The sequence below is a fragment of the Hyperoodon ampullatus genome (genome assembly GCF_949752795.1).
Source record: "Hyperoodon ampullatus genome assembly, chromosome: 6".
Taxonomy (NCBI): Eukaryota; Metazoa; Chordata; class Mammalia; order Artiodactyla; family Ziphiidae; genus Hyperoodon; species Hyperoodon ampullatus.
The window spans coordinates 25,504,138-25,531,865 of NC_136919.1; the positions used below are offsets into that span (position 1 = coordinate 25,504,138).

The 27,728-nt window shown below is 48.0% G+C and overlaps 1 protein-coding gene across 2 annotated transcripts in view; it reads right to left on the reverse strand.

Annotated features, from left to right (window-relative positions):
• ANKS6 (ankyrin repeat and sterile alpha motif domain containing 6) overlaps window positions 1–27,728 on the reverse strand; it is a gene marked incomplete at its 5' end in the record, with an annotated part of 49,852 nt that overhangs the window by 16,274 nt on the left and 5,850 nt on the right. The window contains 10 exons of one of the 2 annotated variants that reach the window (XM_079705937.1): window positions 6,746–6,915; window positions 9,233–9,386; window positions 10,471–10,674; window positions 13,582–13,631; window positions 14,410–14,608; window positions 15,925–16,073; window positions 18,143–18,249; window positions 19,247–19,451; window positions 20,147–20,191; window positions 25,060–25,556. In XM_079705937.1, coding sequence (XP_079562063.1) covers window positions 6,746–6,915; window positions 9,233–9,386; window positions 10,471–10,674; window positions 13,582–13,631; window positions 14,410–14,608; window positions 15,925–16,073; window positions 18,143–18,249; window positions 19,247–19,451; window positions 20,147–20,191; window positions 25,060–25,556 — 1,780 coding nt within the window. The remainder of the gene's footprint in view (window positions 1–6,745; window positions 6,916–9,232; window positions 9,387–10,470; window positions 10,675–13,581; window positions 13,632–14,409; window positions 14,609–15,924; window positions 16,074–18,142; window positions 18,250–19,246; window positions 19,452–20,146; window positions 20,192–25,059; window positions 25,557–27,728) is intronic. The other variant, XM_079705938.1, reaches the window with a different exon arrangement.

Here is a 27,728-nt window from a genome sequence, read left to right on the forward strand (position 1 = left end):
TGCTATTTAGAAACCAAAATCTGGATAGTAGGTTGCTCATGGCTACTGGGATATCACTGCTTCTAGGTCCTCTCAGTGAACAGAGCAAGGAAATCTATGAAGTCTACTAACCCATGCATACACACATAGCTCTACAATAAGTATATTCCTATGTCTATCAATCTGTGTATATATGTATATTTATGCATACATTCATACTGATTCATACTGATACCTCTGACTCCAATCCAATACTCACAGGATTAGTTCTAGCATTTCCCCTTTGACTCAATCTTTGACAGTTAAAAACTGGGCTCATTATCTATAATATATTTACTTATTTGTTCAACCCTAGTATATATATATAAAGTGTATATGTACACAAAAGGTATATATATGTAAAGTAGCTTCACAACTGCTAGACCATAACGCCTGCAAGAAAAAAAAAACCTCGGATGAATTGGGAGATTGGGATTAACATATATACACTACTATGTATAAAATAGATAACTAATGAGAACCTGCTGTATAGCACAGGGAACTCTATTTCACTTTGCTGTACGGTAGAAACTAACACAACATTGTAAAACAACTATACCCCAATTAAAAAAAAAATCAACTAGAGCACAATGCTTTTGTACAGTTCTTTTTGTCTTTACTTTACTCTTACAATATCCATTTACATGTTTTCTCCCACCTCCTACAGTGCAGTTATGTCATTCACTTGTAATAAAACTAGATCTGTTGTCGTAGTCTGTGTACATCCTTAGGTCCTGGTTGATTTTTTAAAAAATTTGCATACAGTAACAATAACTGTTGTGTACAATTCTACAGGTATTGATAAATACGTAGAGTTGTGTATCCACCAACAGAGTACCATATGGAACAGTTCCATCATCCCCCATATTCCCTTGTGCTGTCCCTTTCTAGTTAACCCCTCCCCCCATCCCAACCCATGGAAATAACTGATCTGTTTTCCATCCTTATAGTTTTGTCTTTTGTATACTGTCATATAAATGGAATCAAACGATATGTACACTCTTTTGTCTGACGCAGCATGACGCCTCTAAGATTCATTTAAGTTACTGCATGTGTCAGTAGTGTGTTCTTTTCCATTGCTGAGTAGTATTCCATTGCATGGATGTTACCACAGTTAGTTTACACATTCACCTGTTATGAGATGTTTCTAGTTTGGGGTGTTTATGAAAAAACTGCTGTAAACATTCACAAACTGATTTTTGTATAAACAGAAGTTTTAAAAAATTCATTTGGGTAAATATCTAGGAGTGAGAGAGCCAGGTCACATGCTATATGTATGTTTAGTTTTATAAGAAACTGACAAACTTTTTCAAGGCGGCTGTATCATTTTTGCATTCCCACCAGCAATGAATGAGAATTCCAGTAGCTCCACATTCTCACAGCACTTGTAACTTAATTTTTTTTTAAATTTTAGGCAGTCTAATAATAGGTGTAGAGTACTGTCTCATTGTGCTTTTAAGTAGCATTCCCTAAATAATGATGTTGAACATCTTTTCATATGTTTACGTGCCATCTGCATATTGTCCTTCATGAACTATCTATTCAGATACTTTGCCCATTTTTAAATTTATTGGTTGTTTTCTCATTATTGAGTTTTGAAAGTTCTTTATTCTGGATACAAGACCTTTATCAGATACATGATGTGCAAATATTCTGTATAGTCTGTGGCTTGTCTTTTCATTCTCTTAATGCTGTCTCTTAGAGACAAAAGATATGAATTTTCAAAAAGTCGAATTTAACATTTTTTTCTTTTATGGATCATGCTTTTGGTACTATATCTTAAACTTCCTTGCCAAATCCAAAGTCACACAGACTTTCCCCTAGAAATTTTATAGTTTTTCATTTTGTATTTCAGTCTATGATCCATTTTGAGTTAATCTTTGAATTAGCTGTGAGAAATATGTGAAGGTTCATTTTCTTGCATATTTAATTGTTCCAGCACTATTTGTTGAAAAGACTTCCCTTTCTTTGTTGAATTGCCTTTATACCTTTGTAAAAAAAAGAAAATTCAGTTGACTGTTCTTTGGCCTCTCTATTCTGTTCCAGGGACCTATGTGTCTGTCCTTCCCTAATACCGTACTGTAGTTTTATAGTAAGTCTTGAAACTAGGTAGTATGATTCTCTTTTTCATAATTCTTTTGCTTATTATAGTTTCTTTGCATCTAAATATAAATTTCAGAATCCCTTTCTAGATCTCTACAAAAAGAGTGAGCTGGGATTTTAATTGGGATTACATTGAATCTATAGATCAAATTACAAAAAAAATTGATATCTATTTATTTAAGCTTACTTGATTTACCAATGTCTTGTGGTTTTCAACCTATAGATTCTGCGTATACTTTATTAGATTTATACTTAAGTATTTCATTCTCATAATACATTTTCATATAATACATTTCAAATGTATTGTAAATGATATTTTAAGTTTCGTATTTTAAAAGTCTAACTGTTCTAATTCTCATTGTTCATTGCTAGTGTGTAAAAATACAATTGGGACTTTTGTATATTGACCTCACATCCTGAGACCCTGCTGAGCTCAATTCTTAGTCCTAGGAGCTTTTGTGTAGATATTTTTGAGTTTTCTAAGCAGACAATCATATCATCTAAAAATAGAGATAGTTTTCTTTCTTCCTTTCCAATCTGTGTACCTTTTACTTGTTTCTTACCTTATTACACTAGCTATAGCTTTTGGTACAAAGTTGAGAGACTTGGATGTGAGAGACAACATCCTTATTCCTGATCTTAGGCGGAAAGCACTCAGTCTTTCACCATTAAGTATGATGCTAAGTACAGGTATCTTATATGAGGTCCAGGAATTTCTTTTCAATTCTTAATTTGCCAAAAGTTGTGATCATGAATGGAGTTTGAATTTCGCCAAGTGCTTTTTCTGCATTTTATTCTTTAGTCTGTTAATATGGTGAATTACTCTGACAAAGTGTTCTTTTTGGGGTATTTATCCTATTTAGTGTTCTCTTAACTTCCTGGACCTGTGGTTTGGCATCTGTCATTAATTTGGGGAGAAGTTCTTGGTCATTAAACAATACATATATATTCCTTCTGCACCACCATTCTCTCTCTTCCTTCAGGGGTTCCAATTACTTGTATGTGAGAGTATTTGATATTATCTCACAGCTTTTGGTTGCTCTGCTCTTTTTCTTTTGCTTTAACTTCTTTTTTACTTTGTGTTTCAGTTGGGGTAATTTCTATTGCCCTATCTTCAGGTTCACTGATTCTTTCCTTGGCTGTGTCAGGTCTACTGAGGAGCCTCTCAGAAGCATTTCTCATCTCTGTTACGTGTTTTCTATTTCTAGCATTTCCATTTGATTCTTTCTTATAGTTTCCATTTCTCTGCTGAAATTGTAACTCTTAGGACCTTGCATGCTGTTCAAATTTTTCACTAGAGCCTTTAACATATTAACTGTAGTTCTTTTAAATTTCCTGTCACGTAATTCCAACACCTGTTTCACATCTACATCAGATTCTGATGACTGCCTTATTTCTTGGGAGTGTGTTGTTTCTTGCCTTTTTGTATGTCTTATAATTTATGCTAAAAATTGGACATCTCATTTAGAATAGTAGAGACCATGACAAATAGTTTTCCTGCCTGGAAATGGGTACACCTTTCCTTTGGCTAGGCCTTTAATGCTCCTTTGAGCTAACTACAACCCAGAGTGGAAAAAGAAGTCCCTTTCTTACGTTTTAAAAGACTTTGTCAATAAGCTGCCTATATTATTAATGAATTCTTCCTTCTGCTTTTTTTATAAAGACAGACATTCCATAATAAAGCTTCTGGTTAAGCAGGAGATAATTGGTATAACCCTAAGAAACAGATCTATCCCAGCCAAGAGCAAAGAAACACAATACTCTAGGCCTTGTGTGCAGCATTATTGGGGAGGGAGCAGATAAATATAAAATTTGGGATGCTCTGAAATATTTGAACCATTCCTCTCATCCCCAGTGTGGCAGATTGATCATGTAATGGCATCATCTCCACCCCTCCCTGGATCAATACCCTTTGCTATGTAACTCTGTGTGGTCTCCTGCAGTGGGTGTGATGACTTGGTTACTTGATTGGTCTTCAACTTATGCCTTTGACTGGTGCCCTTAGAACATACCCAAGCTTGCTGTGGGCATACATGGCCCTGTTTTTTTGGTCACCCCAGCCAAAAGCCAAACATCTAAGTGATCCCCTCAGACCAGAAGAACTGCCTAGCTAAGTCAAGACTAAACTGCCCAGCCACCGATTTGCTAGCAAAAGAAATGCTTTCTGTTTTAAACCACTGTGCTTTCAGGTGGGAATAGAAAGCTGATATTCCCAGTGGGCCTTTGGGCTTCCTGAGATCTGGGAAGTGTTGAAGCATACTCTGATCCCACTCCCCCCAATTCTGTGTCTCCTAAGGCACACTTCATGTGAGAAGCCATGCCTTACAAATATCCCACCATCGCAGTGGTGCTTGTTTTAAGCAAAGTACAAAACCCAGATTCAGGAGGCTCATATTTTGAATACTAATTTCTAATTCTTCCTAAAGCAGTCTTTGAAAAGCACTTCATGTCTCCATTTTGCTGCTGGAGCCTTTGACAGAAAGCCCACTCCTGTGTCCTTTGGTTTAGGGCAGTGGTTTCTAAGAACTTGGGCGGGGCTGGCTGCAACACTCTCTGGGGAGAAAGACGATTCCCCTAACCCTACCCTAAGAGTTTCATTCAGTGTGGAACCCAGTAATCTGAATTTTTAAATAGCTCCCCAGGATTACAGCATATTCTTATGTTAAGAATATCAGGTGATCATTAAACTGAATCGTTTCCCCAGTCTTCTGTTTCCTGAATGCATCTTTAGACACAATTTCCTTTCATCAGAACACACTTGTATATAGATTAAATGATAGGTGCATCCAAGTGAGGTAATAGTTAATATAATTTATAACTTAGGTGCCTACCTATTTCCAACACCAATTAAAGGAAGCTAACAATATATAACACATCTAATAAGACCATCAAAATAGAAACAGAAAATTTTAGACAACAGAGAAGAGGAAAACTATATCAAAATTCTAGAGTAGCAGGTTTACCTTAATGAGTAGCTGAGTTTCCTAGCAACAAAGGCAAAAAGTGAAATATGCTAATTATAGAATTTTTACTATCTGATGAAATAAAATGTATCGAAGTATCAGTAGAGACATTTTTTCCGTAGAGGTGAATTCTAAAAGGAACTTAATTACATAAATCCTATTACACAAGTAATTTTGAACATAATAGAAAATATGCTAATGTATAGAGAGGAATTTTTTCTGGAGTTATATTGTAAAGAAACTAATTACACAGGTCCAACTGCATAAGGGACTTTGAATAACAAAAAGAGTTGTATAACCAACAGTGGTTGGGCAGAAAATAAAGACTATTTCTCATACATCCATTAAGACATCAATCTCTGGAGGCACTTCTGGGCAAAGGTCCAAGGGTGAGGCCTTCAGACGATCTAACTTTTCTCAGGGAGAAAGCTTAAGACATCTAGAAAATAAGATGAAGAGTGTGGTTGTGCCTGGACTTGGGGTCCTCTCAGAGGAGGAAATGGGCTATACTGCCCCCACTGCAGGAGCACCTGGAGAGCCATCTGGTAAAGGAGCCAGTTCACGCTCATGACTAGGTACCCACACTCTGGGGGCTCACTCCATTAATCAGCCCCGGAGGAGGGACTCAGGAGGTGGAGGGGGCAGATTCTGAAGACACTGGAAGACCTCCCCTCCCAGAGGCATGTAGGGTTTTCCACGCATTGCAAATCCCACAGTTTGCTGCCAACGTGGTGACTGCTCTGGGGCTGCACTAATGGAGGAAAGGTGCCAGAGCAGGGAGGTGAGGCCCTGGCTCTGTCCTGCCCACCAACCTTCCTTTAGCTCCTTTCCTACACCACACTCTCATCTCCGGCGCTCTGCACGTGCCGACCCCTCACCCTGGGACAGTCTCCCCCTTCCCCCACCCTTGCCCCTTTCATCTGGCACTTCATCCTTCAGAGCCCTGTCTAGATGTCACTGACGCCCTCAAGCCTCGGCAGAAACCCAGCCGTGCCCCACAGCATTCTCCCCTCTCCACAACAGACCCTACCACACCAGTGTGAGACGGCTGTGTCTGTAGTGACACCCTGAGAACGGTCACCAAACCCCTGGTTCACTGCTGGATCCTCACTGCTGGAAGTGCCAGGCACAGAGCAGATGCTCCAAAGATGTGGACAGTGGATGCATAAGGAAGGAGTACAAATACTACTGCTACGACTGTCAACAGTAAGAGCTGACACTTACACAGGCATACCAGGTACCAGCCCCATTCTAAATGCTAAAGTGTGAGGTTGCGATTAGAACCCAGGCAGTTGCTCCTGAACCCACACTCTGAACCCTTTTCCTCTAAATCAGTGAATGAAAACACATGCCGTGTGAGGCTGGATGACCAGTACAGGGCTGGAGAACTTAGTGCTCACCCCGGCATCGCACCACACCTCAGCACCCCTCCCACCTGGAGGTATCCTGGAGATCACGCGAGAGGTGAACACACGTGTGCAGGAGACCAAGGGCACAGGGTATGATCTCGGCAACCACCCTGCTCAGAAAGCCCAGGTGCGGCCAGATGGGAGGTTTAGTCCTATCCCACGACGGTGGCACCGCCTGTGCTCCCCAGGTGTGGACCATGCTAGAACAGGACCTGTGAGCGTCAGAGGAGCAGACGGAAACAGAACAAGCACCTTGCCACCAGGAGCACTGCCGCCTGCAGAGGAGACCAGGAGCTCAGACGGGCTGGAGCCAGGTGCTGGCCCAACAGGACTTGACCGATGGCTGGGCTTCTGCTCAGATAATCCGGCGGCTTTTTTTCTCTGGGCAGCGATCTGGGACAGAACACTGTCTATGCTTCCACCTGAGGAAACAGGAATAGGAATGACTGCCTGGGTCCAGAGCACTGCAGTGCGGGTGGTGGACATCAGGTGCCGACCTGGCTGAGCCAGAACCCCGTTTCCCAGATCCCTGCCCCTGGCTCTGGGTCAGGGCTAACCACAGGAGGACTGTGCATGACAACTGGCAGGTGGACGGCCATCAGGGCTCCAGTTTGTCTTCGCTTTCCCCCGAGCCACGGCCGGTTCAGTCAGCCGCCAGCGGGCACAGACAGCACGCCCTGCCCTGGGTTCCCCCGGCAGCCCTGCTGCAGCGCCTGCCAGCAGCTCCACGTGCTGCCACACCAGGGCTCCTCTGCCATCATCCAGCCCCCGCTTCTGGATCTCTACACCCCCAGCTACTCCCACAGTTGTGTCAATAACTTTCTCACTCCATAATACTCAGGGGGTTAGCTTCCCTGACTGAATCCTGACTGCCAAGTTCCCTCTCCCTGTTTCCCCAAACCTACCAGCAACCTTGAATTATTACGAAGGAAAAGGGGAAAGTGATAATATCCAGAGCGTGGGAGGGCACTGGAGGCAGAACACTGATAACTGACATTTATAGAGCACTTACTAGGTGGCAGGCACTGCTGTAAAGCCATTCTGGAGGGCAAAGTGTAAAGCTTCAAAAACAGACAAACCCACTGACCCGGCCACCCTGATTCAAAGGCACTTACATTAAGCAAATCACTAAGCAAGCAGGCAAGCGCAGAGCTATGGAGCCATTACTTAGAGTGGGATCTACAAGAGCAAAAATCTAGAACAGCCTTGGTGTTCAACAAGAGGGAACTGGTGAATTAAAACTGACACCTCGGGCTTCCCTGGCGGCGCAAGTGGTTGAGAGTCCGCCTGCCGATGCGGGGGACACGGGTTCGTGCCCCGGTCCGGGAGGATCCCGCATGCCGCGGAGCGGCTAGGCCCATGAGCCATGGCCGCTGAGCCTGCGCTTCCAGAGCCTGTGCTCCGCAACAGGAGAGGCCACAACAGTGAGAGGCCCGCGTATCACCAAAAAAACCCCAAAAAACAAAAACTGACACCTCATATGAGTGGAAGGCTGTTTGGTTATTTAAAAGATGCTGTAGCTACACGTGTACTGGCATAAAGAGGTGTTTACAACGTGGTAACGGGTACAAAGAGGGAAAAGGTTACAGAGCAGACTACACTGGGAAGCCAGCCTGCTGGCGTGCAGGTCCTGCCTCTGCTACTTTGCAGCCGTGTGACCCTGGGCGAGTTATTGAATTCCCCTGAGCCCCGGTGCCCTCCTCTGTAAAGTGAAGAGGACACCTCACAGGTTGTTGGAGGACTGAAGGAGATAATCTATTTAAAGGGCACTGTGCCTGGCACACACTAAGTGCTTAATAAATTATTATTATGCCTTCATAAATATGCATTAAAGTACTTTGCGAAGATATACACCAAAATGTTAACAATGATCCCTAGTGGGTGAGATTATACTTTTTTTTTTTTCTTTATCTGGTTTTCAAGCTTTTCCATAAGCAGGCATTCCTTATGTAATGGCATAAAGCAGGGTGCCTTCCTGCAAAGCTGGCTTTGGTAATCCTGGATGCCCTCGGGGAGGACTAGAAAATATCCTGTAACCAGCCTCATTACCTATTCCCATATTCTGGTGTTTTGTTTTGTTTTTTATAGTATTTACTATCATCAGATTTTTAAAAAATTATCTGTTTATACCAGAATACAACTTCCTACAGAACTGACTTTGAATTTTTTATTGCTAAATGCTCTATCACCTAGACATTGCCTCACATCTAATAAGTGGTCAACAATATTTGCTGAAAGAATATGGTAAACAAATGTAATGATGTGAAAAAAAATTAAAATTAAAGAAAAAGAAAGTATGCCAATAAGCCCAAAATAACTGTGGGGCAATTTGCTTTGAGTCTTAATTGTCTCTGGGCAAATCTGCTGTGTGTCTCTGGGCAAATCTGTCACCCACTCTGAGCTTCAGTTTCCTCATCTGTTCATTGAAGGGTCAGGATGAGAAGATATCTAAGGTTTAATCTTCAAGGATTTTAAATACCACAAAAACACCATGTATTTCTCTTAGTTTCTTGTAAAATTTTCCAAGAAAACAAAGCATTATAGACTATTTCTTCCCCTCCCCTGCCCTAAGAAAATGCATAGAATAAACTATGAATTGTGAATTCACTGCAAAATCCTTTAGGCACATCAACGAGAAAGACAGGTTGTATGCAGTGGTCTCTAGGACTGTCCCCAGTTCACACCCTCAACCCCAAGGGATCTTCCCACCTCCCCAGAGTGGCCTGCCTGGGTCCCCACCTGAGCGGTTGTGCAGCTCCCCACCGTGCCTGCTCATGCCTCCTACCCCACTGGAGCCACCAGAAGAATGAGGTGAGTGGTTGAAGTTTCCAGAATTGGCAGGAGAGGCTGGGCTTCTGGAGAGAGACGGAAATTTAACTGGTCTGACGGGAGTCTGCAAGAACAAGGTGGATATCACAGTTAGGGTTTGCTGTTCATTCCTTCCGATGCACAGATCACAGTGGTGAGGGACCTGGAGTTCAGTTGGCCCATCCCAGCTGGTGCTTGCATCCACTGGCACGTCCTTGCCCACTGGTGCTCATCCTGCTAGGAGTCCCCCAAGGGATGGCAGTTCACATCTATCTGCTGACAACTTGACCGACCATTAACTCAGGCTGAGCACCTGTGACATCGTTTCCCACAGGTCACCCACCTGCTCCCATGTGGTGGACTAATGTAAACCCACTCTGTCCATTTTTGAGTACCTCCAGCCACCAGGCCCTTGGTCTCCAACTAGTGATTTGGTATTACAACAGTCCAGGGAGGCAGCAGCAAGCAATGGGGGTCAGACAGAGACGGGGGCCCTGAGGTTCTCCAATCACTCGACACAAAGCGGCAGGGTCAGGTCCTAAATCCCTGTCCTCGGTTTGCCCATTTACTGTACCTATATTGTTTACAGTCTACACATATGGAGATCAGCTCCCACAACGAGAGGGACTACCTCAGTATATCACAGAGACGCACTGAGGGCCACCAAGTCAGAAACCACTGTGGTCAAAAGGAGACAAGTCACACTTTCTGGTTGCAAGAAAATACTAGTAGCACACATAGCTGTCTCCCAGTGTTGAGCTTGGTCCTGGACCTGTGCAATGTAGTATGGAACTTGATTAGAGGCCAAGAACCTAATTTCTGGTGCCAGCATCCCCGCCCCAACTTGGCTGGGTGACCTTCAGCAACTGACTTCCCTTCTCTGGGCTGTTTCCTCATCTACTAAAGGGAGGGGTGGATTAGATCAGGTCTTCAACCTGTGTTCCCAGGAGAGGGGCTCCCATTTTCACTCCACTCACTCTAACATTTTAATCTGCTTACATATTAAGTTCTTTGGTAGGGTTTCATTAGACAAAAGAATATCACTCATTTAAAAGAAAATAAAAAGCTTCAGCCCCCCTGGATTAGTGGGTCTCAGGTCCCTTCTGCCTGCAACACATCACGATGTCAGTGAGTGGTGACGTGTTAAGCATGTCAGCTGGACAACTTACGGTGTCTGTGCTCCCGCCGCCCACAGGTTGCCCCCTGCTGGCTCTCTGGGGCCGCACAGTCTTCATGGGGTCTGCCTTCCCGTTGTGACATGTCCGGGACCGATCAGAGCTCCACAGCTCAAAGCTGGAAGGGGGTAAGAAAGGGGGGATGACTGCCTTCAGCTTGTCGCTTGGGAGTCTGGTGAAGGGGGCTCCATTCCGAAGCTGAAAAAGACAGGCTGTGGGTTAGGCAAGCTCCAAGACGGCTCCCAGCTCTGCGAGGAAGACTCCAGGTTTCCCCTGCTTCTCGGAGAACGGCAGCACTACCTACCCCTCCACCCAAGCCAGAAACCCATATGATGTCCTCAGCTCTCTTCCCAGCAACCAAGCGATTCCCACATCTGCCCTGCTCCAACTCCCAGGTTCTCTTGCGTCTGTCCACAGCAGAAACATACAACAGGGGCGGGGAGTATGGAGAGTCGTGGGGTAGCCAAGAGGTGATAGGTGTGCTGTGATGGGGCAGCACAGGGGAGGGGCCACCTCTCCCTGCAGGTAGAGAGGGCATCTTGTGGGTGGGGGGGCACTTGAGCTGAGCCCAAAGGACAACAGAGAGGTTGGGGGAAAGGGCACTGCAGACCGAGGGAAGAGAATGTGGAAAGGCCTGGAGGCAAGACGAGCAAGACCAGCGCGCAGAATTGCAAGGACACTGGTGTGACCAGAGCTGGGGGTTTCAGGAGGGGATGAGGGTACTGAAAGGCCCAGGCTGGCTCTCTGTGAACCCAGCCAACCCTCCCATTCCCCATCCCACCACCTCCTTCCTACTCCAGCCACACCTCCCACTTCTGACATTTTTAACTGCAATTTAAGTTTTGAAAATGTGATTTGGGGTCAGTATAAAATCCACACAATGATGACTGGCGGATTGTCAAGGAAAAGCTTTCACACAGTCCAAGCTAACTTTAATTAAGAAAAGACAGTGAACTTGGTGCCAGATGGTGCTTTGCAGGGAAGGGCATACCACAGCTAAACCTGCCTCGGGAGCCAGGCAGGTGGGCATCTCCGCAAGGATGGCTGCAAACGCCCACTCAGCAGAGCACCGTGGCCATCCTCCATCTGCCACGGGGCAGGCAGGCACACTGGTGCCCTCTAGAGGGCATGAGGAGGTGGGACAGTAGAGCAACAAGATGGGAGGGTGGGCATCCTGGGTTCCCACCCTGGCTCTGTCCTGCTTTTCTGAGAGTCCGTGAATAAGGGCTGTCCCCTCTGGGCCTCGACAACCTCATCTGCCTAAGGGTGTTCATCAGAGCTGTTAAAACAATGAAAAACTAGGAAACCCAAAGTCCAGAAGGTCAGTCTTAGATAAAGAGATGAGGGCACAGTCCCATGAGGGAATGTTCATCTTGCAGCCATTGGATGTGATGGGACCAAAGAGTGTTTCTGACACAGAAAAGATGGTCATGACAACCTGTTAATACACCAGGTTCAGCACGATATGGGGAAGATAACAGTGCCTGACTTGGCATGGTTGTTGGGGATATTAAGTGAGTGAATATATGTAAAGTGCTACAAATAGTTAATAAGCATTTGGCTGGTACATACTTAGTGCTGTGTTAAGTATTTGTTTATTATATATAACATGATATCATATTCACAGATGTGAAAAAATGATTAGGAAAAATACTCAAAAGATATATGCCACAAAATGTCAATCATGATTACATCTGGATGTGTGATCAAGGGCAATTTTACTTTTCTTTATACTTTACTGCATCTTCCAAAATTTCAGTAACAGCATTTCTGTCTTCATACTGAAAGTAAGTATTGCTATTTAATAACATGATCAAATGTTGGGTGGTACAAGTCCCACAGTCAGCGTGCAGACACCAGTTCACGCCTATTACACAGCAGGGCAGAGCGGGCAGATCCTGGTCAGGGCTCCGCAGGTCCCGGGGCAGCTTAGTCTTTTGGGGGCCCCTCTGCTCTCTTCTTCTCTCCAATACTGCCCTCTCCTGGCCAGCCTCCAGATTAGGGCCTCAGAGCTAAAGGGACTTGAGCCCAACTCCAACCAGGAGACTCTCACTTCAGAGAAGAGAAATGAAGCCCAGAGAAGTGAGGTAACATGTCCAAGGTCACACAGTAGATAAATGAGAGCTCATTCTGGGCCAGCCACTACGTGAAGAACTTCCTGGGGATGATCTCATTAAAAAACCACAACCATGGAGAGATAGCATCCCCTAAGTTAGAGAAGGCTAGCTATCACCTAATGTCCATCCTCGATATCTTCCTCAGCAGACACACCTGATATTTAGATGGGCACACGACCACTCGGAACAAAGACTTCATTTCCCAGCCTCCTGTGCAGTGTGAATGGGCCATGCGACTAAATTCTGGCCCAATTAATGTAAGCAAAAGTGATGTGTGAGTTTCCAGGAAACTTCTTTAAAGACACCTGGCATGTGCCTATGGTCACCTCTTCTCCCCTCATCTCTCCTGTCAGCTGGAGTGAGGTAGTAATGTACAGAGCCCTGGCAGCCATCTTGGACCAAAAGGTGACCTTGGTAGTAGTAGCCATGGCTGGGAGACCAACAGGTAAAAGGAACCTAGGTCCCAAACTCTATGGAACAATGAACTAGTCTTGAACTTCACTTACTTGACAGAAATGTGATGCTGTCATATATTTATGCCAGTTATTTGGGGATTTTCTGTTACTCAGAGCTGAACCTAATCCTGATACATCTCTAATTTATAGATGAGGAAACTGAGGCCTCTCTCAGGCTGGAAACATACCCTCCCTCTGACTCCCCTCTCCTTGGCTTTCCATAACCAAAAGGGTGAGTTCAATGTCACCCATCAGTTCCTATCCCTACAAGGCCCCTGTCCTCAGCACTGCCTCCCTGAGAACACGATCGGGGATTACCTCTGGCTGCTAAGCACCAGCACAGCCTTACCTGCAATTCAGGGCTGGTATCTGTCCTGATTTCTCGGTGCCAGAGATATACCCACTGTTACACATTTTGATATCGACCCCATCTGTAACCACCACAAAGACAAACGCCTACATCCCTCCTTAGAAATCAATCCCCTAACGATTGGTAGAGACTTGAAATGCTTTTAGAAAAGCCCCACACTCACCATGGTTGTCAATAACACATCTTCCTTTTCTCCTCTTGTGCTCCCAGGACCTGAGAAACAAATAGAAGTTTCCTGAAATGACCCCCCCACAAAGAGTTCACGGCATGAGGACAAGTGACCAGGTCAGCCTTCATCCTGGAAAACCAACTCTCCTGAGTGATTAAATATTTAATAATAATTGGTATTCTATATCTGAATAGAAGGAAAGCACTTAAAAGGTACCTTAGAGTGTGTTTTCAGCTTTTCCATAAACCACTGTCATGCTGGGTCAGACAGTGGCACCTCCAGCTCAATAGTCTGTCTCAAACAGTGGTGCCAAAGGATCTAGTCTGGGTGTGGGAAGTCGGACTGTTAGAAGGGATCTGATCTAATTGACGTCCCAATCAGTGTGGGAATCTCCTTCAGTGCCCTGGCAAAGTCATCCAATCTGTTGAATACATCCAGTGGTGGGGAGCTCACTACCCCCAGCCCAACCCTGGTAATTCACTCTATTTCAAAACACTGTCGGTGCAAGAGCAATCACATTTGGCAGGTGGGAAAATCACCGATCGAAGGCAAGAGAGAGGCAGTGACTGGCCAGTGGTCTCTCAACAGGGCGTGTGGGACAGGAGCCTGAGACCTGTGCCACCAGCTTTCCCATTCTACCACACTGACAGCAATTATGTCCCTTCTTTGCCAGACCAGCCACTCTGCCCCAGTGTCACATTCCAACAGCATCCCACCTCTGGCATCAGCCCAGGAGGTGGGACAAAGGGAAGAGGATGAGGGCAAAAAGGTTCAGGGTTTGACCATTCTGGAAATTCTACCACACATGCAACTTCTTCTTACCATTGTCTTTGGTCGTGGGGGTCACGTCGGGGAGCCCAGAGCGGCTCGTCTTGTCTGGGGGGGACGCCCTCATTGTGGAGTCCAGTGCTGGCTCTGGCTCATCACAGAAAGGCAATGGCTGGTTGCTGGACAGCCCACGGGGCAGTGTCTGCATCAGTTTGAGCTTCCGGAACCGATTGGACATTCGGTTCCACCAGGACTGCCAAGGAAGTGCAGAGCAGAAGTCATGCCCCAAGAACACCTAGCCCAGGGACAGTGACCACACTCCACACGTGCTTCCCCTCCCCTCTCCTGGGACCACTGCAGGCATTACCAATCAACCTTATAGCACCCTTTCCCAAAAGCCATGGTTCTTTCTAAATCCTTCCTGACCCAGCCCTTAGGGGGCCTTTCCAATAGGCTGGAGTTGGCAGTGAACCCTATTTGCTAACCCTCTTCTAATCAATCTCCTTATTGCACAGATAGAGAAACACAGACCCAGGGATATCAACTTGCTCAATGTCTTACAGTCAAACAGGGACAGACAGATGGACACAGAGGCAATACCAAACACCTTAACATCTATTACTGCATAACCTCCTTCCCCCTATTCCAGTAACAATGTGAGAGGTGTCAGGGTGTCCACACCAAGGCCTGGACCATCTGCTCCTGTAGCTGATGCCTTCCCACCTAAAGAGAGGACAGGTGCCACACCTAGGGTGTCTACATAATCCCACGATAGCTCAGAGGTTATTGGCACAGTGCCAAAGGGAGGCTGTGAGGGCCTGGCCTACAGAGATGGCAGTGAGGCAGAAATGAAGAGAACTATGCAAACAACACTGTGAGGAAGAATCCAGGGGCCTGAGTGAGCGATGAACATGAGAAGAATGCTAAGTCTGCAGATCTGAGAAGGTGCTAGAACCCCAGCCAGGACAAGGGAAAAAATAATTTTGATTTCCAACAAGCAGAGCAGGGCTGGGAGGATAAGAAATTCAAAGAGAAACATTCAGCTTGCAGTTTAGAAATAGGCAACTGCAGCTTGGTTTTGAGGTTTCCAGAAGAAGCTGACGGGGGTCTGTGGACCGCAGGGAGATCCTAGAATGGTGCAATCAGCAAATACTTTCCACACTAAAGCACAGGCCACAGACAGATAGCCTGGAAGAAGAGGTGTTCAAGGTTGGCCAGCTCAGTACTACATCATGCAAAAAAAATGTTTAAATTCCCTACATTTATAAATTGTGTCTCTGCATCAAAATCTGGGTTTCGAGCTTCTCCTGAAAAAGATGGGAACATGTGGCAACATGGACACACATATTTGCAAAGCAGCGACTAAGGCCACTAAGTGGTTACGATCACCCCAGTTTTCCCTGGTCCCCACCATTCCCTATTGCTCACCTCCAGCTTACTTCCTGCCCCTACTGGGGCCCCCACCCCAGCCTACACCAGCCCTGGGTAACAAGGAAGCGGCAAGCATCTCCCCCCTTCACCCATTCTGGCCTGGCTCTCTGACGCCATTTAAGACAAGAAAAGGCAAACCTTAAGTCCGCCTTTGTCATCAGGCAGCACTGGGACACTCCAGGGCTGTCGGACCTTCGAGTGGGGTGGGGGTGGTGAGTGGCTGGGCCGGCCTTTGTCTTTATTCACCTGCATGCAGACAGATGCCAGCAGTCGAACAAGTTCCGTGTCTATGGACACAAAAGGCAGCATTTTACCTGCAAATATGTCTGTTGGGCCATGGGGTGGGGGCCCAAGATGACCCCCATCAGCCTGAGAACTCAGCCCCACAGCTCCAGAGCCTGTTACTCCAGGATCAAGGCGTCCCTGCCTCTCCACTGGCTCTTCAAAAGGTGGCAAACAGGTGAGCAGGGCTTAACCCACTTAACCAGAAATAAAAGCCAGAAGTCCTGTCCTACCAGGAAGGCAGAGGGGTGGTGGATTTTAAAAAGTACAGGCTCGGGACTTCCGTGGTGACGCGGTGGTTAAAAATCCGCCTGCCAATGCAGGGGACACGGGTTCGAGCCCTGGTCCGGGAAGACCCCATATGTCACGGAGCAACTAAGCCCGTGCACCACAACTACTGAAGCCCGCGTGCCTAGAGCCCGTGTTGCGCAACAAGAGAAGCCACCGCAATGAGAAGCCCGTGCACTGCAACGAAGACCACTTGCTGCAACTAGAGAAAGCCTGCGCACAGCAACGAAGACCCAACACAGCCAAAAATAAATAAATAAATAAATAAATAAATTTATTAAGAACAAATAATAAGTAAAATAAAACAGCTGTTGTTTAAAAAAAAAAAAAAAAAGTACAGCCTCTACAGCCAGATGACCGAGGTTTGAATTCTGCCTCTGTTCCTCCCTGGCCATGTAACTGCAGGTAGATTAAGAGGTGACATTAGTACCGCCACATAAAGGTATCTGGAGGATTTGAGGTAATTCCTAACATACAGTAAGTGCTTAAGAAAGGTCAAGTAATATTAGTTATTATTAACTCAACTAGGCTATTGAAAAAACAACAGGACTGAGAAGAAAATACTACCAACTATTAATAATGCTTTTCTCTTGGTGACTGTTTCCTTTTTTTCTCTCCAAGTGTTCAATAATAAGCATGTGTTTCTTCGAAAATTTCAGGCAAAAACTTCATTTGAAAACCCACTAGGAAAAAGAAAATCCATTGGGGTAGGTTGTTTTATTGGGAAAGGGAGTGGGGGCGAAGTGGGGGGCGGGAAGAGACACAGGGAAAGAGATGGGTCTGTCAGAGGAAAGCGTGTGTGGGAGGAGCCCGGGGTCCCCGGGAGACTGATTCTGAATGATGTGAACCCTAGGCAGGTGACGAGCGAGATCACTGCACTTGGGTGGACGGCGCTACCTCTCCAGCAGGGCTCAAGTCCTCCCAGACCCCGGGCTCCGCCCCTCTACAAGCAGACGAGGAGCTCTGCTGCCCTCGCTGCTCTTCAAGGATACAACAGGACCAGCCCGTATCTGTGATGCGTGGGGCCCACAGGAGGGGAGGGTGGCGAGGGAGGTGATGCTGGCGGTGAGGAAGGGCACTCGGCCTGCCACCTCCACAGCTAAGGGAGGTCGCAGAAGTCCCTCCACCAGACACCGAGGAGGCAAAGTCCTCCCCTCCACCGCCAGCTGCTTAGAATCCGGCTCAGGGCTCAGAGCCTGCGGGCCAGGAAGGCCTCCCAGCTTCTCCCGCTCTGGGCTGAAACTCGGGGGTCACAAGAGAGACAATAGGTAAGACAGACCCTGCCCCCTGAGCTGGCTAATTGGAAGCCCCAGGTCCCAGAGGAAGGCCTGTCAAAGTGGGGGAGGGTCTGAGGTGCCAGCTGGGGGCTTAGTCATGGCGACACCTCCAGCACAGGACCCTTGACCTGGAGCCTCCACCTACACAATTAAGCCACGGGGGTCACTGCTTCGTCTGATTCTGCTCGTGAGAGGGGCCTGTTTCCTCCTGAGTCAATCAGTTTCCAGCTGGGAGCACAAATACCAATCTAGGATTTGTGCGGACTGCCAAGGCCTTCCCTCCTGGAGACTCCCAGAAGGCTGGAGGTGAGAGAGGCCTCAGGGACTACCTGGTCCCAGCTCCGCCCTCCTTGGGGGGAGTGAAGACTTGCCTGAGGCTGTGTGGGGAGCTCTGGGAGTTTGAGAGTGGCTTCCCCCTTGAATAAGCAAGTGCTTAATCACAGGTGATTATCTCGATTCCCAGCCAGAGAACCCGGCAGGCTTAAAACTCTTTTGCAGAAACAACCCACCAGGATCACTCAGCAGCATCACTAGGTCAAAGGCCGTGTACCCGTTTTTTGCACGAAGAGTGACATCAGCTCCTTGGTTTAGCAGATATTTGACAATCTCCTTGTTCCTGTAGAAGAAAGAAAAAGCCAGAGTGAGACCCACTGAAAGGGAGAACATGGCCTTGCTTCTGGGCAACATGGTGGTGGCTTTAACCACAGCAGCATCTCTGCACCTGTAAAAGGGCTTGGAAAGCTGTGTCTCCCAGCCCTTGTTCCCTACACTGTGGACAGCCATGACAGAAATCAAAGCCTGAGTGCTCCTTCCACAAACAAAACAAAAACCAAGGGCTCTGCCCCCAAACTACTGGCCCCCAGGACCACATGCAGGCCCTGCCCCTCCAGCCCCAAATCAGGACTCCTGCAGCTGAAACGTGAAGCCTCCCGCAGGCCAGGGTGTTTGGTGCGGAAGTCTGCGGCCTATCAAATGAGGAAAGAAACCACTTCAAAAGGACGCAGGAGACTGCTCTGATCACCTGAAGCAGGACTAAGGGTGGAGCCCCTAATTTGGAATCAGATCACTGAGCAGGTATAAGGCTGCATGTAGATCCCTGCCTCTTGGTCAAGCCCACCCCAAGGAGGAGGCATCCAGGAGGGCAGAGGGATGACTGGATGAGAAGGGATTCAGAAGCACCAGTCGACGCTGACGCCTATGCAAAACGAGGGCTAGGACAAGCCTCGCCATCAGACGAGAAGCCAGTGGTACAAATGGCCGATGTTCATTCCCAACAGGGGCAACAGGGGCGCTGCTATATACATCAATGTGAAATTCCAAAAGAACTAATCTGTTTGCTCAACTGAAACTTATCTTTCAGTATAAAACCTTCCTTCTGCATGGTTTCTCATGGCCACAGGTGAAACTGTGTGCCAAGGCAACAGGAAATCTGGACACAAAGGGTAGGAATGCAGGACAGACTGAGCCTGCGTGGCTTTTAGTCTTGAGTGCCTCAACATCTTCATAATTGGGGGGCTTATCTGTAGCATCTCGGTACCAGAAATCCATCAGGAGCCCTAGTTCAGCCCGGGACACCTTAGCCTCCCCGCTGAGGGAGTGGAGCTGGCACTGACCCGTGGTAGGTGGCCTGCATGAGGGCCGTCCAGCCATGCACACTGTCCTGCTTGTCCACGTCAGCATGCCTCTCAACCAGTAGCTGCACCAGAGGCAGCTGCCCCATGACAGCTGCCAGCATCAGTGGGGTCGCCCCATCCCCATTAACTAGGTTCACGTGGTTGGGGTCTTCATCGGCAATCTCTTTGACCAGCTGGAAGTTTCCTGCAAACAGAAGCAGAAGCAGAAGTCCTGGTGATCCGTGGGCCTGGTACCGCAGGATTATTTACCCAGTGGTTTCATGTAACAGATGTGCTAAGCCAGCCTCTGCACTGGGCTACTGGGCATCGCAGGGGCTACAAAGATAAGTCAGAGGTAGCCCGCACTCTCAAATCCTTCCGTCTAGGAGGGATGGAGGCAAGCACACAAACAGCTTTACCAAAAGAGAGACGTTACTGATATCTTAAAAGAATGGTGATGAAGGGCAATGTGCATGCAGAAGGAGAGCTCAGGTCTCCCTGAGAGGTGAGGATAAGGGCGAGCTTCCTGGAGGTGGGGTGTCTATTTCAGGGGAGGCAATATTAGGCTAAACAGCCCTTCATTACAAAGAGAGTGGAGTGGGTAGGTGGGCAGCCAGGCATTTTAGAGGTAAGTAAAAGCCAGGACATAGCCACAGGGTTTAGCCGGAGAGGCACAGGGGGCCTGAGAGAGCAGTCTGGAATCTGTGTGTAAAACAGCATGACTATCAGACTACAGGGTCTGAACCTCCCTGGGTGAAACTAGAGTCAGGAAACAACAAAATGCCTGTTTCTTTCTCAAATACTCTGGGTGGCCTTGAAAAGGACTGTAAGTATTAATTAGGTTGGAAAAAAATAGCACTGTATTCTTAAACATCCAAAAAGATTTTCTAAAGCGCTTACCCATTTTCAATGCATGGAAAATATCAGGTCGCCTTTTCTCCTCATCTGGGTAAACAAAGATTTTACAAGTTAACCACGGAAAGGTTTGAAACAACAGAAAAGTCACAAGGGTGTAATGACCCAGCCTAGCTTTAAAAATGATCTGCTTCTCAAAAGCAGTCTAATCAGAGACCTGAGATGACTCCAGCAGACCTTCTGGAAGGGCTATTGTCAGAATGTCTGAAAATGCTTCAGACACAGATTGTGGGAGGTCATCTGGCCAAGAAAACATGAATGAGCAGACCATTTCCCGATCCCACAACTCATAAAGCAGTCATTTTTAGGCATTCCAAACTCTGGGATGGCCTTTCTCAGATAGAACGGAAAAGTACAGTCTTGGAAAAATCTGGATTCCTATGAAGATTTTAAAAAGAAACAATGATTCTTTTATTCTAAAAACTAAATGTACAACCATGAGGTAATTCCAGAGCAGAGGACCCCCTGAGACACTGAGCAGCTAATCCCAGAGGAGCTCATGGTCATGGCCACCAGAAGAGCCAATGCTAATATTTGCTTTCCTTCCCAAATAAGCAGCCATCTGAATGATTCTGAAAGTCACCCCTACCCCAGACTTGCAGATACAGCTCCCAGCAGGCGACTGCCCAACTGATGTCTTTGCGCTGGGCCTTGCTGCGCCCACCCAGGGCCAGCCCCTCCCTCATCTGCTCTCTGTCATCTTCCTCAAAGCTGGAGCTAGCGGGTACCCTGCTCCTTCCTGTCAGAAAGCATCCATCCTCATGACCAGGCTCTTCGCTGGTGTGCAAATGTAAGACTTCCTTTGACTAACTCTGGGGGGATGGAGCAGCTGCAGGAGGAAACCTGTGACTCTGGGCCAAATCCCTGGTCCAGATCCATCCCCTCCGGCAGCTGGGAGGAAGGTGCAGCGTGGCACAAGGAGCACGGAGTCTGGAGTCAGAGTACCCAAATCTGAATGCATGTTTCCAGAGAGATCCGTCTCATCATTAACATGGGGACAACACACTAACATGGGGACCATGTGGTTGTTGCAGGGGTGGATAATATAGATGGGAAAATGCTTCAGAAATTCTTAGGCTCTATTCTAAAAAAAAAGCAATTTTTGTTCTCTTTCCTAGTGACCAACACCCACCCCAGAAAAGGTACTAGTTAACTCCAGGGCTCTTATAAGGAAGTATACACAGGGCCATGGAACCAAGTGTCTAATTTTGCCTTTGAAATACTATTAAGAAATGATTCTGTGTTTTGGTTTCAAAAAATATGTCTCGTTCCTTTAAGTGTTTAAGAGTCTAGGGCCTCCCTGGTGGCGCAGTGGTTGAGAGTCCGCCTGCCGATGCAGGGGATACGGGTTCGTGCCCCGGTCTGGGAGGATCCCATATGCCGCGGAGCGGCTGGGCCCGTGAGCCATGGCTGCTGAGCCTGCGCATCCGGAGCCTGTGCTCCGCAACGGGAGAGGCCACAACAGTGAGAGGCCCGCGTACCACAAAAAAAAAAAAAAAAAAAAAAAAAAAGAGTCTAGCTTGCTGTGGGCCAGGGCCTTCTCATGCCAAGACCCTTTGACAGAAAAGAGTGTGTCACCTGGCCCTAGTGTTGGTTGCTAAGCAACCTTCTGGTGCAAATGAATCACTGACAGTCTAGTCTTACCCCAGGAAGCTGCGGCAGCTGCGCCTGATGCCCAGTGACCCTGGGCTGGTCCTTTCCTCACTTCAGGCTCCAGTTTTTGCATCAATATCAGAGCAACTCCAGGGACCCTTCCATAGCCCAAGGAACAACCACAGTGGGGGTGGGGAGGGTGTCACAAGGACAGTTACAGCCTCAAAGATATCCTGTCCTGCAGCTAATGCAAGGGAGAGAGCTGGGGATCTCCAAGGCCCCGGTGGGGGGTGGATTTCCTGGCATCTCACAAAAAAAGCTGGGACCTAATGTTTTCATTTAATAACCTGTCATTAATAGTAACACAGCCTTTGCCCTTGCTGCTGTCCTACCCGAAGGCTCTTCCCTGAGAGGCCGCGTGGAGCACTTCCTCAGCTCCTGCAAGTAGGCTGAACTCTCACCTCAAGGGGGCCACCCAATGGCCCTATTTCATACGGTGGCCTGTATCGCCCCAACTCCACTGCTCCCACACCCTCCACCTCGCCCGTTTGTTTTCTTCCCCACCATGGTACTTCCACCTACCGTACTATGTAACTTATTTTATTTAATATGCTTATTTCCTGTTTCTTGGCTGTCTCGCCTACAGAGGCCAACGTCCTCAAGGGCAGGGATTAGGTCTGATTTGTTTGCTGGTGCCTAGAACAGTGCCTGGTACATAGTAGGCACTCAAATACTTGCAGAGTAACGGAATGAATGAATGGTCAATAAAAATCCATTTTGGTAGCTTCCACTCACTGCTCTTCATGTGCCAGGCACTGGGGTATGTATTTTACAGGCATTATCTTACCACAGCTCATAGGACCTCACAAGGTAAGTGCATTTATTATGGCTGTTTTATGAAAGAGGACACTGGAGTCCTGGAGGGACAATGAACACAACAAGGCCGCCCAGCCACAAAGTGGGAGAGCTGAGCCTCAAACCCTGGTCTGCTCGATGGGGAAGTCTGCTCATAACCATGACCTGGTCCCATCAAATAGAATGACTACAGTAACAGGGGTGAGGCAGCTGCCAGCATCTCTCACGCGCTCCCTCTGGGCTGGGATGACCTCACTTGATCCTCACAGCAGTCCTGTGAGGCAGGGGGTACTCCCGTCCCCCACTTATGGATGACGAAACAGAAGCTTAGAGACCGCGGGCAGCTGGTCCAAGGTCCCTTGGCCAGCACAGGCAAGGCTGGGTGGATCCTGGTAGAGGGTGACCTTGGGCACGCCCACCACTGTCTGCCCCACCGCACCTTGAGGAGATAAGGGCATCGCCTTCCCAGGGTGCCAGGGCAGTCCCTAAGGAGGCACGTGGGGAGCTAAGACCCCAGAACGCCGGCTGGGGGAAATCTGAGGAAGGAGGAGAATAAGCAGTACAAGAGGCACAGCTCAGTGGCTACAGGCAGGATGCAAGTTCCAGACTGTCGACTTCTAGGGTGGAGGCCTTGAGCGAGTTGCCTGATCTCCCTCACCTGCAATATGGCTGAAGCCAACCTCCCCGGGGCGGGGGTGAGGTTAAGAGTCTGCCTGTTGGCAGAGCAGGGACGTGAGAAGGCAGTCCCCTTCCCGATCTTGGCTACAGAGACAAACGGAACCAAAGCCTTTAAAGGAGGGCAGCAGCCTTGCGTCAAGGAAAATACCCTGTGTGAGGCTGGAGTCCTACCTTCCGACTGCAACTCTTCCCCAGGACCTAACACTGAACTGCTATTACATTCTAGTCCAAGGGCTCACACTCCAGAGGCCAGATTTTCTGCTCATGACCACCTGGTAGTTGTCATTAACCCCATTTTACACAAGAGGCAAAGGAAGGCTCAGAGAGTTACAAGCATGCCCAGCTCCCAGAGGCCCTACAAGTGCTGCAACTGGGCAGAGTCACATCCCCGCGCTCTTCCCATGGATTCCCTCACCTTCTGAGAGTCACTCAACTTCTAACTGGTATGTGACCTTTGACCAGCCTCTATTCCTCTCTGGACCTCTTGTCCAATCTGCACAAAGTAAAAGAGGTCTCCTGGCTCCAGACAGGTTTTCCTAAACTTTACTTCTTTTTCCTTTCTGTTTGGCATTCTCTTCATTTTTGCCATCTCTCTGCTGTTACAGGGTTTTTCAACATGTTTATTTCAGAGTTATTTGACCCGATAGTGTATTTCTAATAAGCATTTCCCATATGTGCAGCATCTTTTGATTGATGGAACTTTTTTTTTATTGGCCATTTGAATTTTTTTTTTGATTGAAGTGTAGTTGATTTACAAAGTGATTGACAGGACTACTGCATATTCCTTGGATGGTTCAAACCTTTCAACACTTTCAAGTCTTTTTAGCCTGTCTGTCTGACGACCTTTTCTTCCAAGTTTTACCTTTCAGTCCTACGTGCTCACATGCTGCAGCCCAGTCTTACAGCCCAGGCTGTCTCAGGCCTGCCACTGAAATCAGAGCATCATAGACAGAGGGTATTGAGGCTGTGTGACTCTGCATTACACGATTCTACTGCACATGAACTAGAGGTTTTGAAACATATGTCCTGTAGCAGATTTGCTAAGGATTGTTTAGACATCTCTTTAAGTGCCAGAAAGATGGCAAGTTTAGACATCTCTTTAAGTGCCAGAAAGATGGCAAAAAGAAAAAAGAAACAGGATACACTAATAGGTGTTGAAAAAACACAACAGAAAAGTAGGCTAAATTTTATGTGAATTAGTCTCTGGGGACTGGTCATTGGCAGCTGAGGTTAGGCACACTGTTCTAGAGCAGGGGTTGCCAAAACTACCCCTGTGCCTGTTTTTAGAATGATGGTTTTCCTGGTCACCAGCCCCGCCCACTCCTTGACATACCACGTAGGCTGCTTTCATTCTAGCAGAACTGAGTGGTTACGACAGAGACTGTGTGGCCCACAAAGCCTAAAATACTATATTTATTATCTGGTCCTTTACAGAAGTTTGCTGACCCATTCTAGAAGGATCCCAGAACCTCCTGCACCAGAATCATCTAGTTAGGAAGGAGGGGCCTTGCTGTGCAGGTTTCCAGGCTCCTATGAGAGCTACCAAATCACTCTCTGGAGGGAGGGTGGGCCAGGAACCTGCACGTGGCAGGCACCCCTGCCTGACTCTCCCCCACAGCACATCTTAAGTCCCACTACCCCGCAGGCTGGACTGATTTCCACATGCCCTTCTGTTTGGGCACCCCTCGGCGTTTGCCATTTAAACACAATCTGGGGTCCCCTGTGAGGCCACGGCGGGATGAGGGGGTAGTTTAGCGGTGGCGCAGCCTGACCTGTCTTGGGTCTGACAGTGGTCAGCGGGTCCAGGTAGTCTGCAAGGTCCCTGTACTTGCGGTCAAGTGCGACCTCGAAGGCGGTCTTCTCCAGCACACTGAGGTGGTCCGGGTTGGCCCCCTTCTCCACCAGCTGCTGGGCCGTGCCAAGCCTCCCGAGGAGTGCCGACAGCATCAGCGGGCTCCAGCCCACAGTGCGGGCCGCGTGGTTGGGGTCTGCACCCCACTCCATCAGCAGACGTACCACAGCCTCATGTCCGTGCTGGATGGCGGCCATCAGGGCCGTGACGTCCAGGAGCTCGTCCCTGCCGTCCCCTGCCTGCTCGCCTGAGGGTTTGTGATGGTCCACGAAGGCACCGGCTTCCAGGAGCAGCTTCACCACGCCCAGGTGGCCACCCCGAGAGGCCACGGTGAGCACACTGGCCCCCAGCCGGTTCTGGGCATTGACATCAGCCCCGTGATCCAAAAGGAGGTGTGCCACGCTCACATGTCCAAATCTGCCAGGAAGATGGACAATTAGTGACACTAAACATGGGCAGTGATGAGGAGACAGCTCATGTAATCATTTAATTATTAATTATTGAATCATTAACTATTAAAGTTGTAATAGCTGCTTATAATCAAAGGCCTTCTTCTGCTGCCAGGCACTGTGCTGGCCCTGCATACACACCATCACAAAGGCAAGCCACTGCCCTGTCTAGTTTCCAATCCAGCTCTGCCACCCAGTAGCTGCATTACCTGGAGAAAGAATTTTAGCTTATTCGTGCCTTCATTTCCTCATCTCTAAAATGGGGATATGATTATATCTACTTCAAGGGCTGTGGAGGATTAAATGAGTTAATATATATAAATATAAAATATACATAAAGCACCTAGAACAGTGCTTGGCCAAAGGAAGCACCACATAAATGTTAGCTATTATAATTGTAATCATTTAAACATTTTACATCACACAACAGGCCAAGGTCACCCAGCTGGTGAGAGGTGGCCACAGGGTCAGAACCCAGGTCTGTCTGAATCCTGCTGCCCTCCCGCTTTTCCCTACACCCCGCTGCTTCCCACATCGCAGAGAGTTCGTGTGATTCTGCTTCAGAGCTGGGCAAGCTCCCTCTCTGACTGTGTTCTCATTCCCCACAGGCAGGGTCCATGTCTGACTCACGTCTACCCTTCCCAGCCCCAAACACACATGCACAGAAGGTCCTTCAAGATGAGACAGCGGACCCCATGCCAAGAAGTGTGGCGTAGCTGTGGTCAGCGGAGGCGGGCGGGGGCACCTCTCGCCAGAGGCCTGCTGCCACCTTCTGCCTGGCATGTCCCCTGCTGGCAGCTGAGAATCCGACCTGGGCCAGACCCTCTCCAGGGAAGCTTGAGCGACTGCCTGGCTGGGACGCTGGGGAGACAGACATGCACCCACCAACTCTGATACCAGGAAGAGGAAAACAGATGCCTTTTCCCAGCAAAATCTCTTCCTTCGTCTGCCACCAGAGGGCAGAAGAGTTCTGTTTTGCAGCGCTTGGGGTTGGCGCAATAGTTCTGGGCTCAGAGCTGGAAGGAGCCTTGGACTAAAAGGAAAGAACAAGAAGAGAGGGGCCGGCGGTGCCAGGTTTTACAAGACCGTAATGCCGGCATGAGGTCTGTATCTGCAAGGCAGCTTTTCCAATGAATCTCTTGTGGCGTTCCCCTCCTTTACGGAAGCGGTTTTGTGCTTCGTCTAAACCCAGGGCCTCCCTCCTCCCTGTGGAGGCAGAGCCAAGATTGAACTCTGTTTTGAACTTACAAATACCTTCTAGGACGTGAACCTGAACAGCACCGGGTCACTCAGCCTGCGGAGCTCGGAGGGAGAGCTTGGTGAACTGGCTTCCCCAGCTGCAGGGGAACTGGGCCTGTCTGGCCTCTTCTCCAAGAGTGTACAGAATCTGGCAGAAATGTGGAGAGCTGCAACCCCAGCCTGTCTCCCTGCCCATCCTCCATAATGACATTCCCCAAACCTAAATCTCATGGCCACTCCCCCACTTCCCACTGCCCGAAAAGGCCTGCCAACTTTGTCAACCTTACTTCCTCCCACCTCCCGCACTGTACTGCCATGCTCACCTGCACTCAGCAGTTATACTCCTCCCATGCCTCTGCCATCCTGCCTTTCTGACCACAGTACCCTCCTGTCCTTGTCTACGGGTCTAAGCACACCCGTTATCCTGCTGCAGGATTCAGCTCAGATCTCACCTCCTCTGAGCAGCTTCCAGATCATCTCCCCACATCAGTTCAGGGGTCCCTCACTTGAACACCCACAATCCCCTGTCCTCACCCCTACTGATGTACCTGGGTCCTCCTTCTATAATTGTGTCTTCCTGTTAGACTGTGCACTCTCCAAGGACAAGACCCACAGCAGAGCTCAGTAAATTTTGTCAAATGAATGAGTGAGTGAATGAACAGTTGGCATAACCATGCAGAGGCTGGTCCCCAGACAGGCAATGGAAATGGCTGAAGAACTGGTGTATCCTCCGTTGGAGTAGATAACTTTAAAAGATTACACTATTTAGGGACTTCCCTGGTGGTCCAGTGGTAAAGAATCCGCCTTCCAAGGCAGGGGACGCAAGTTCGATCCCTGGTCAGGGAACTAAGGTCCCACATGCTGCGGGGCAACTAAGCTCGCGCCCCACAACTACTGAGCT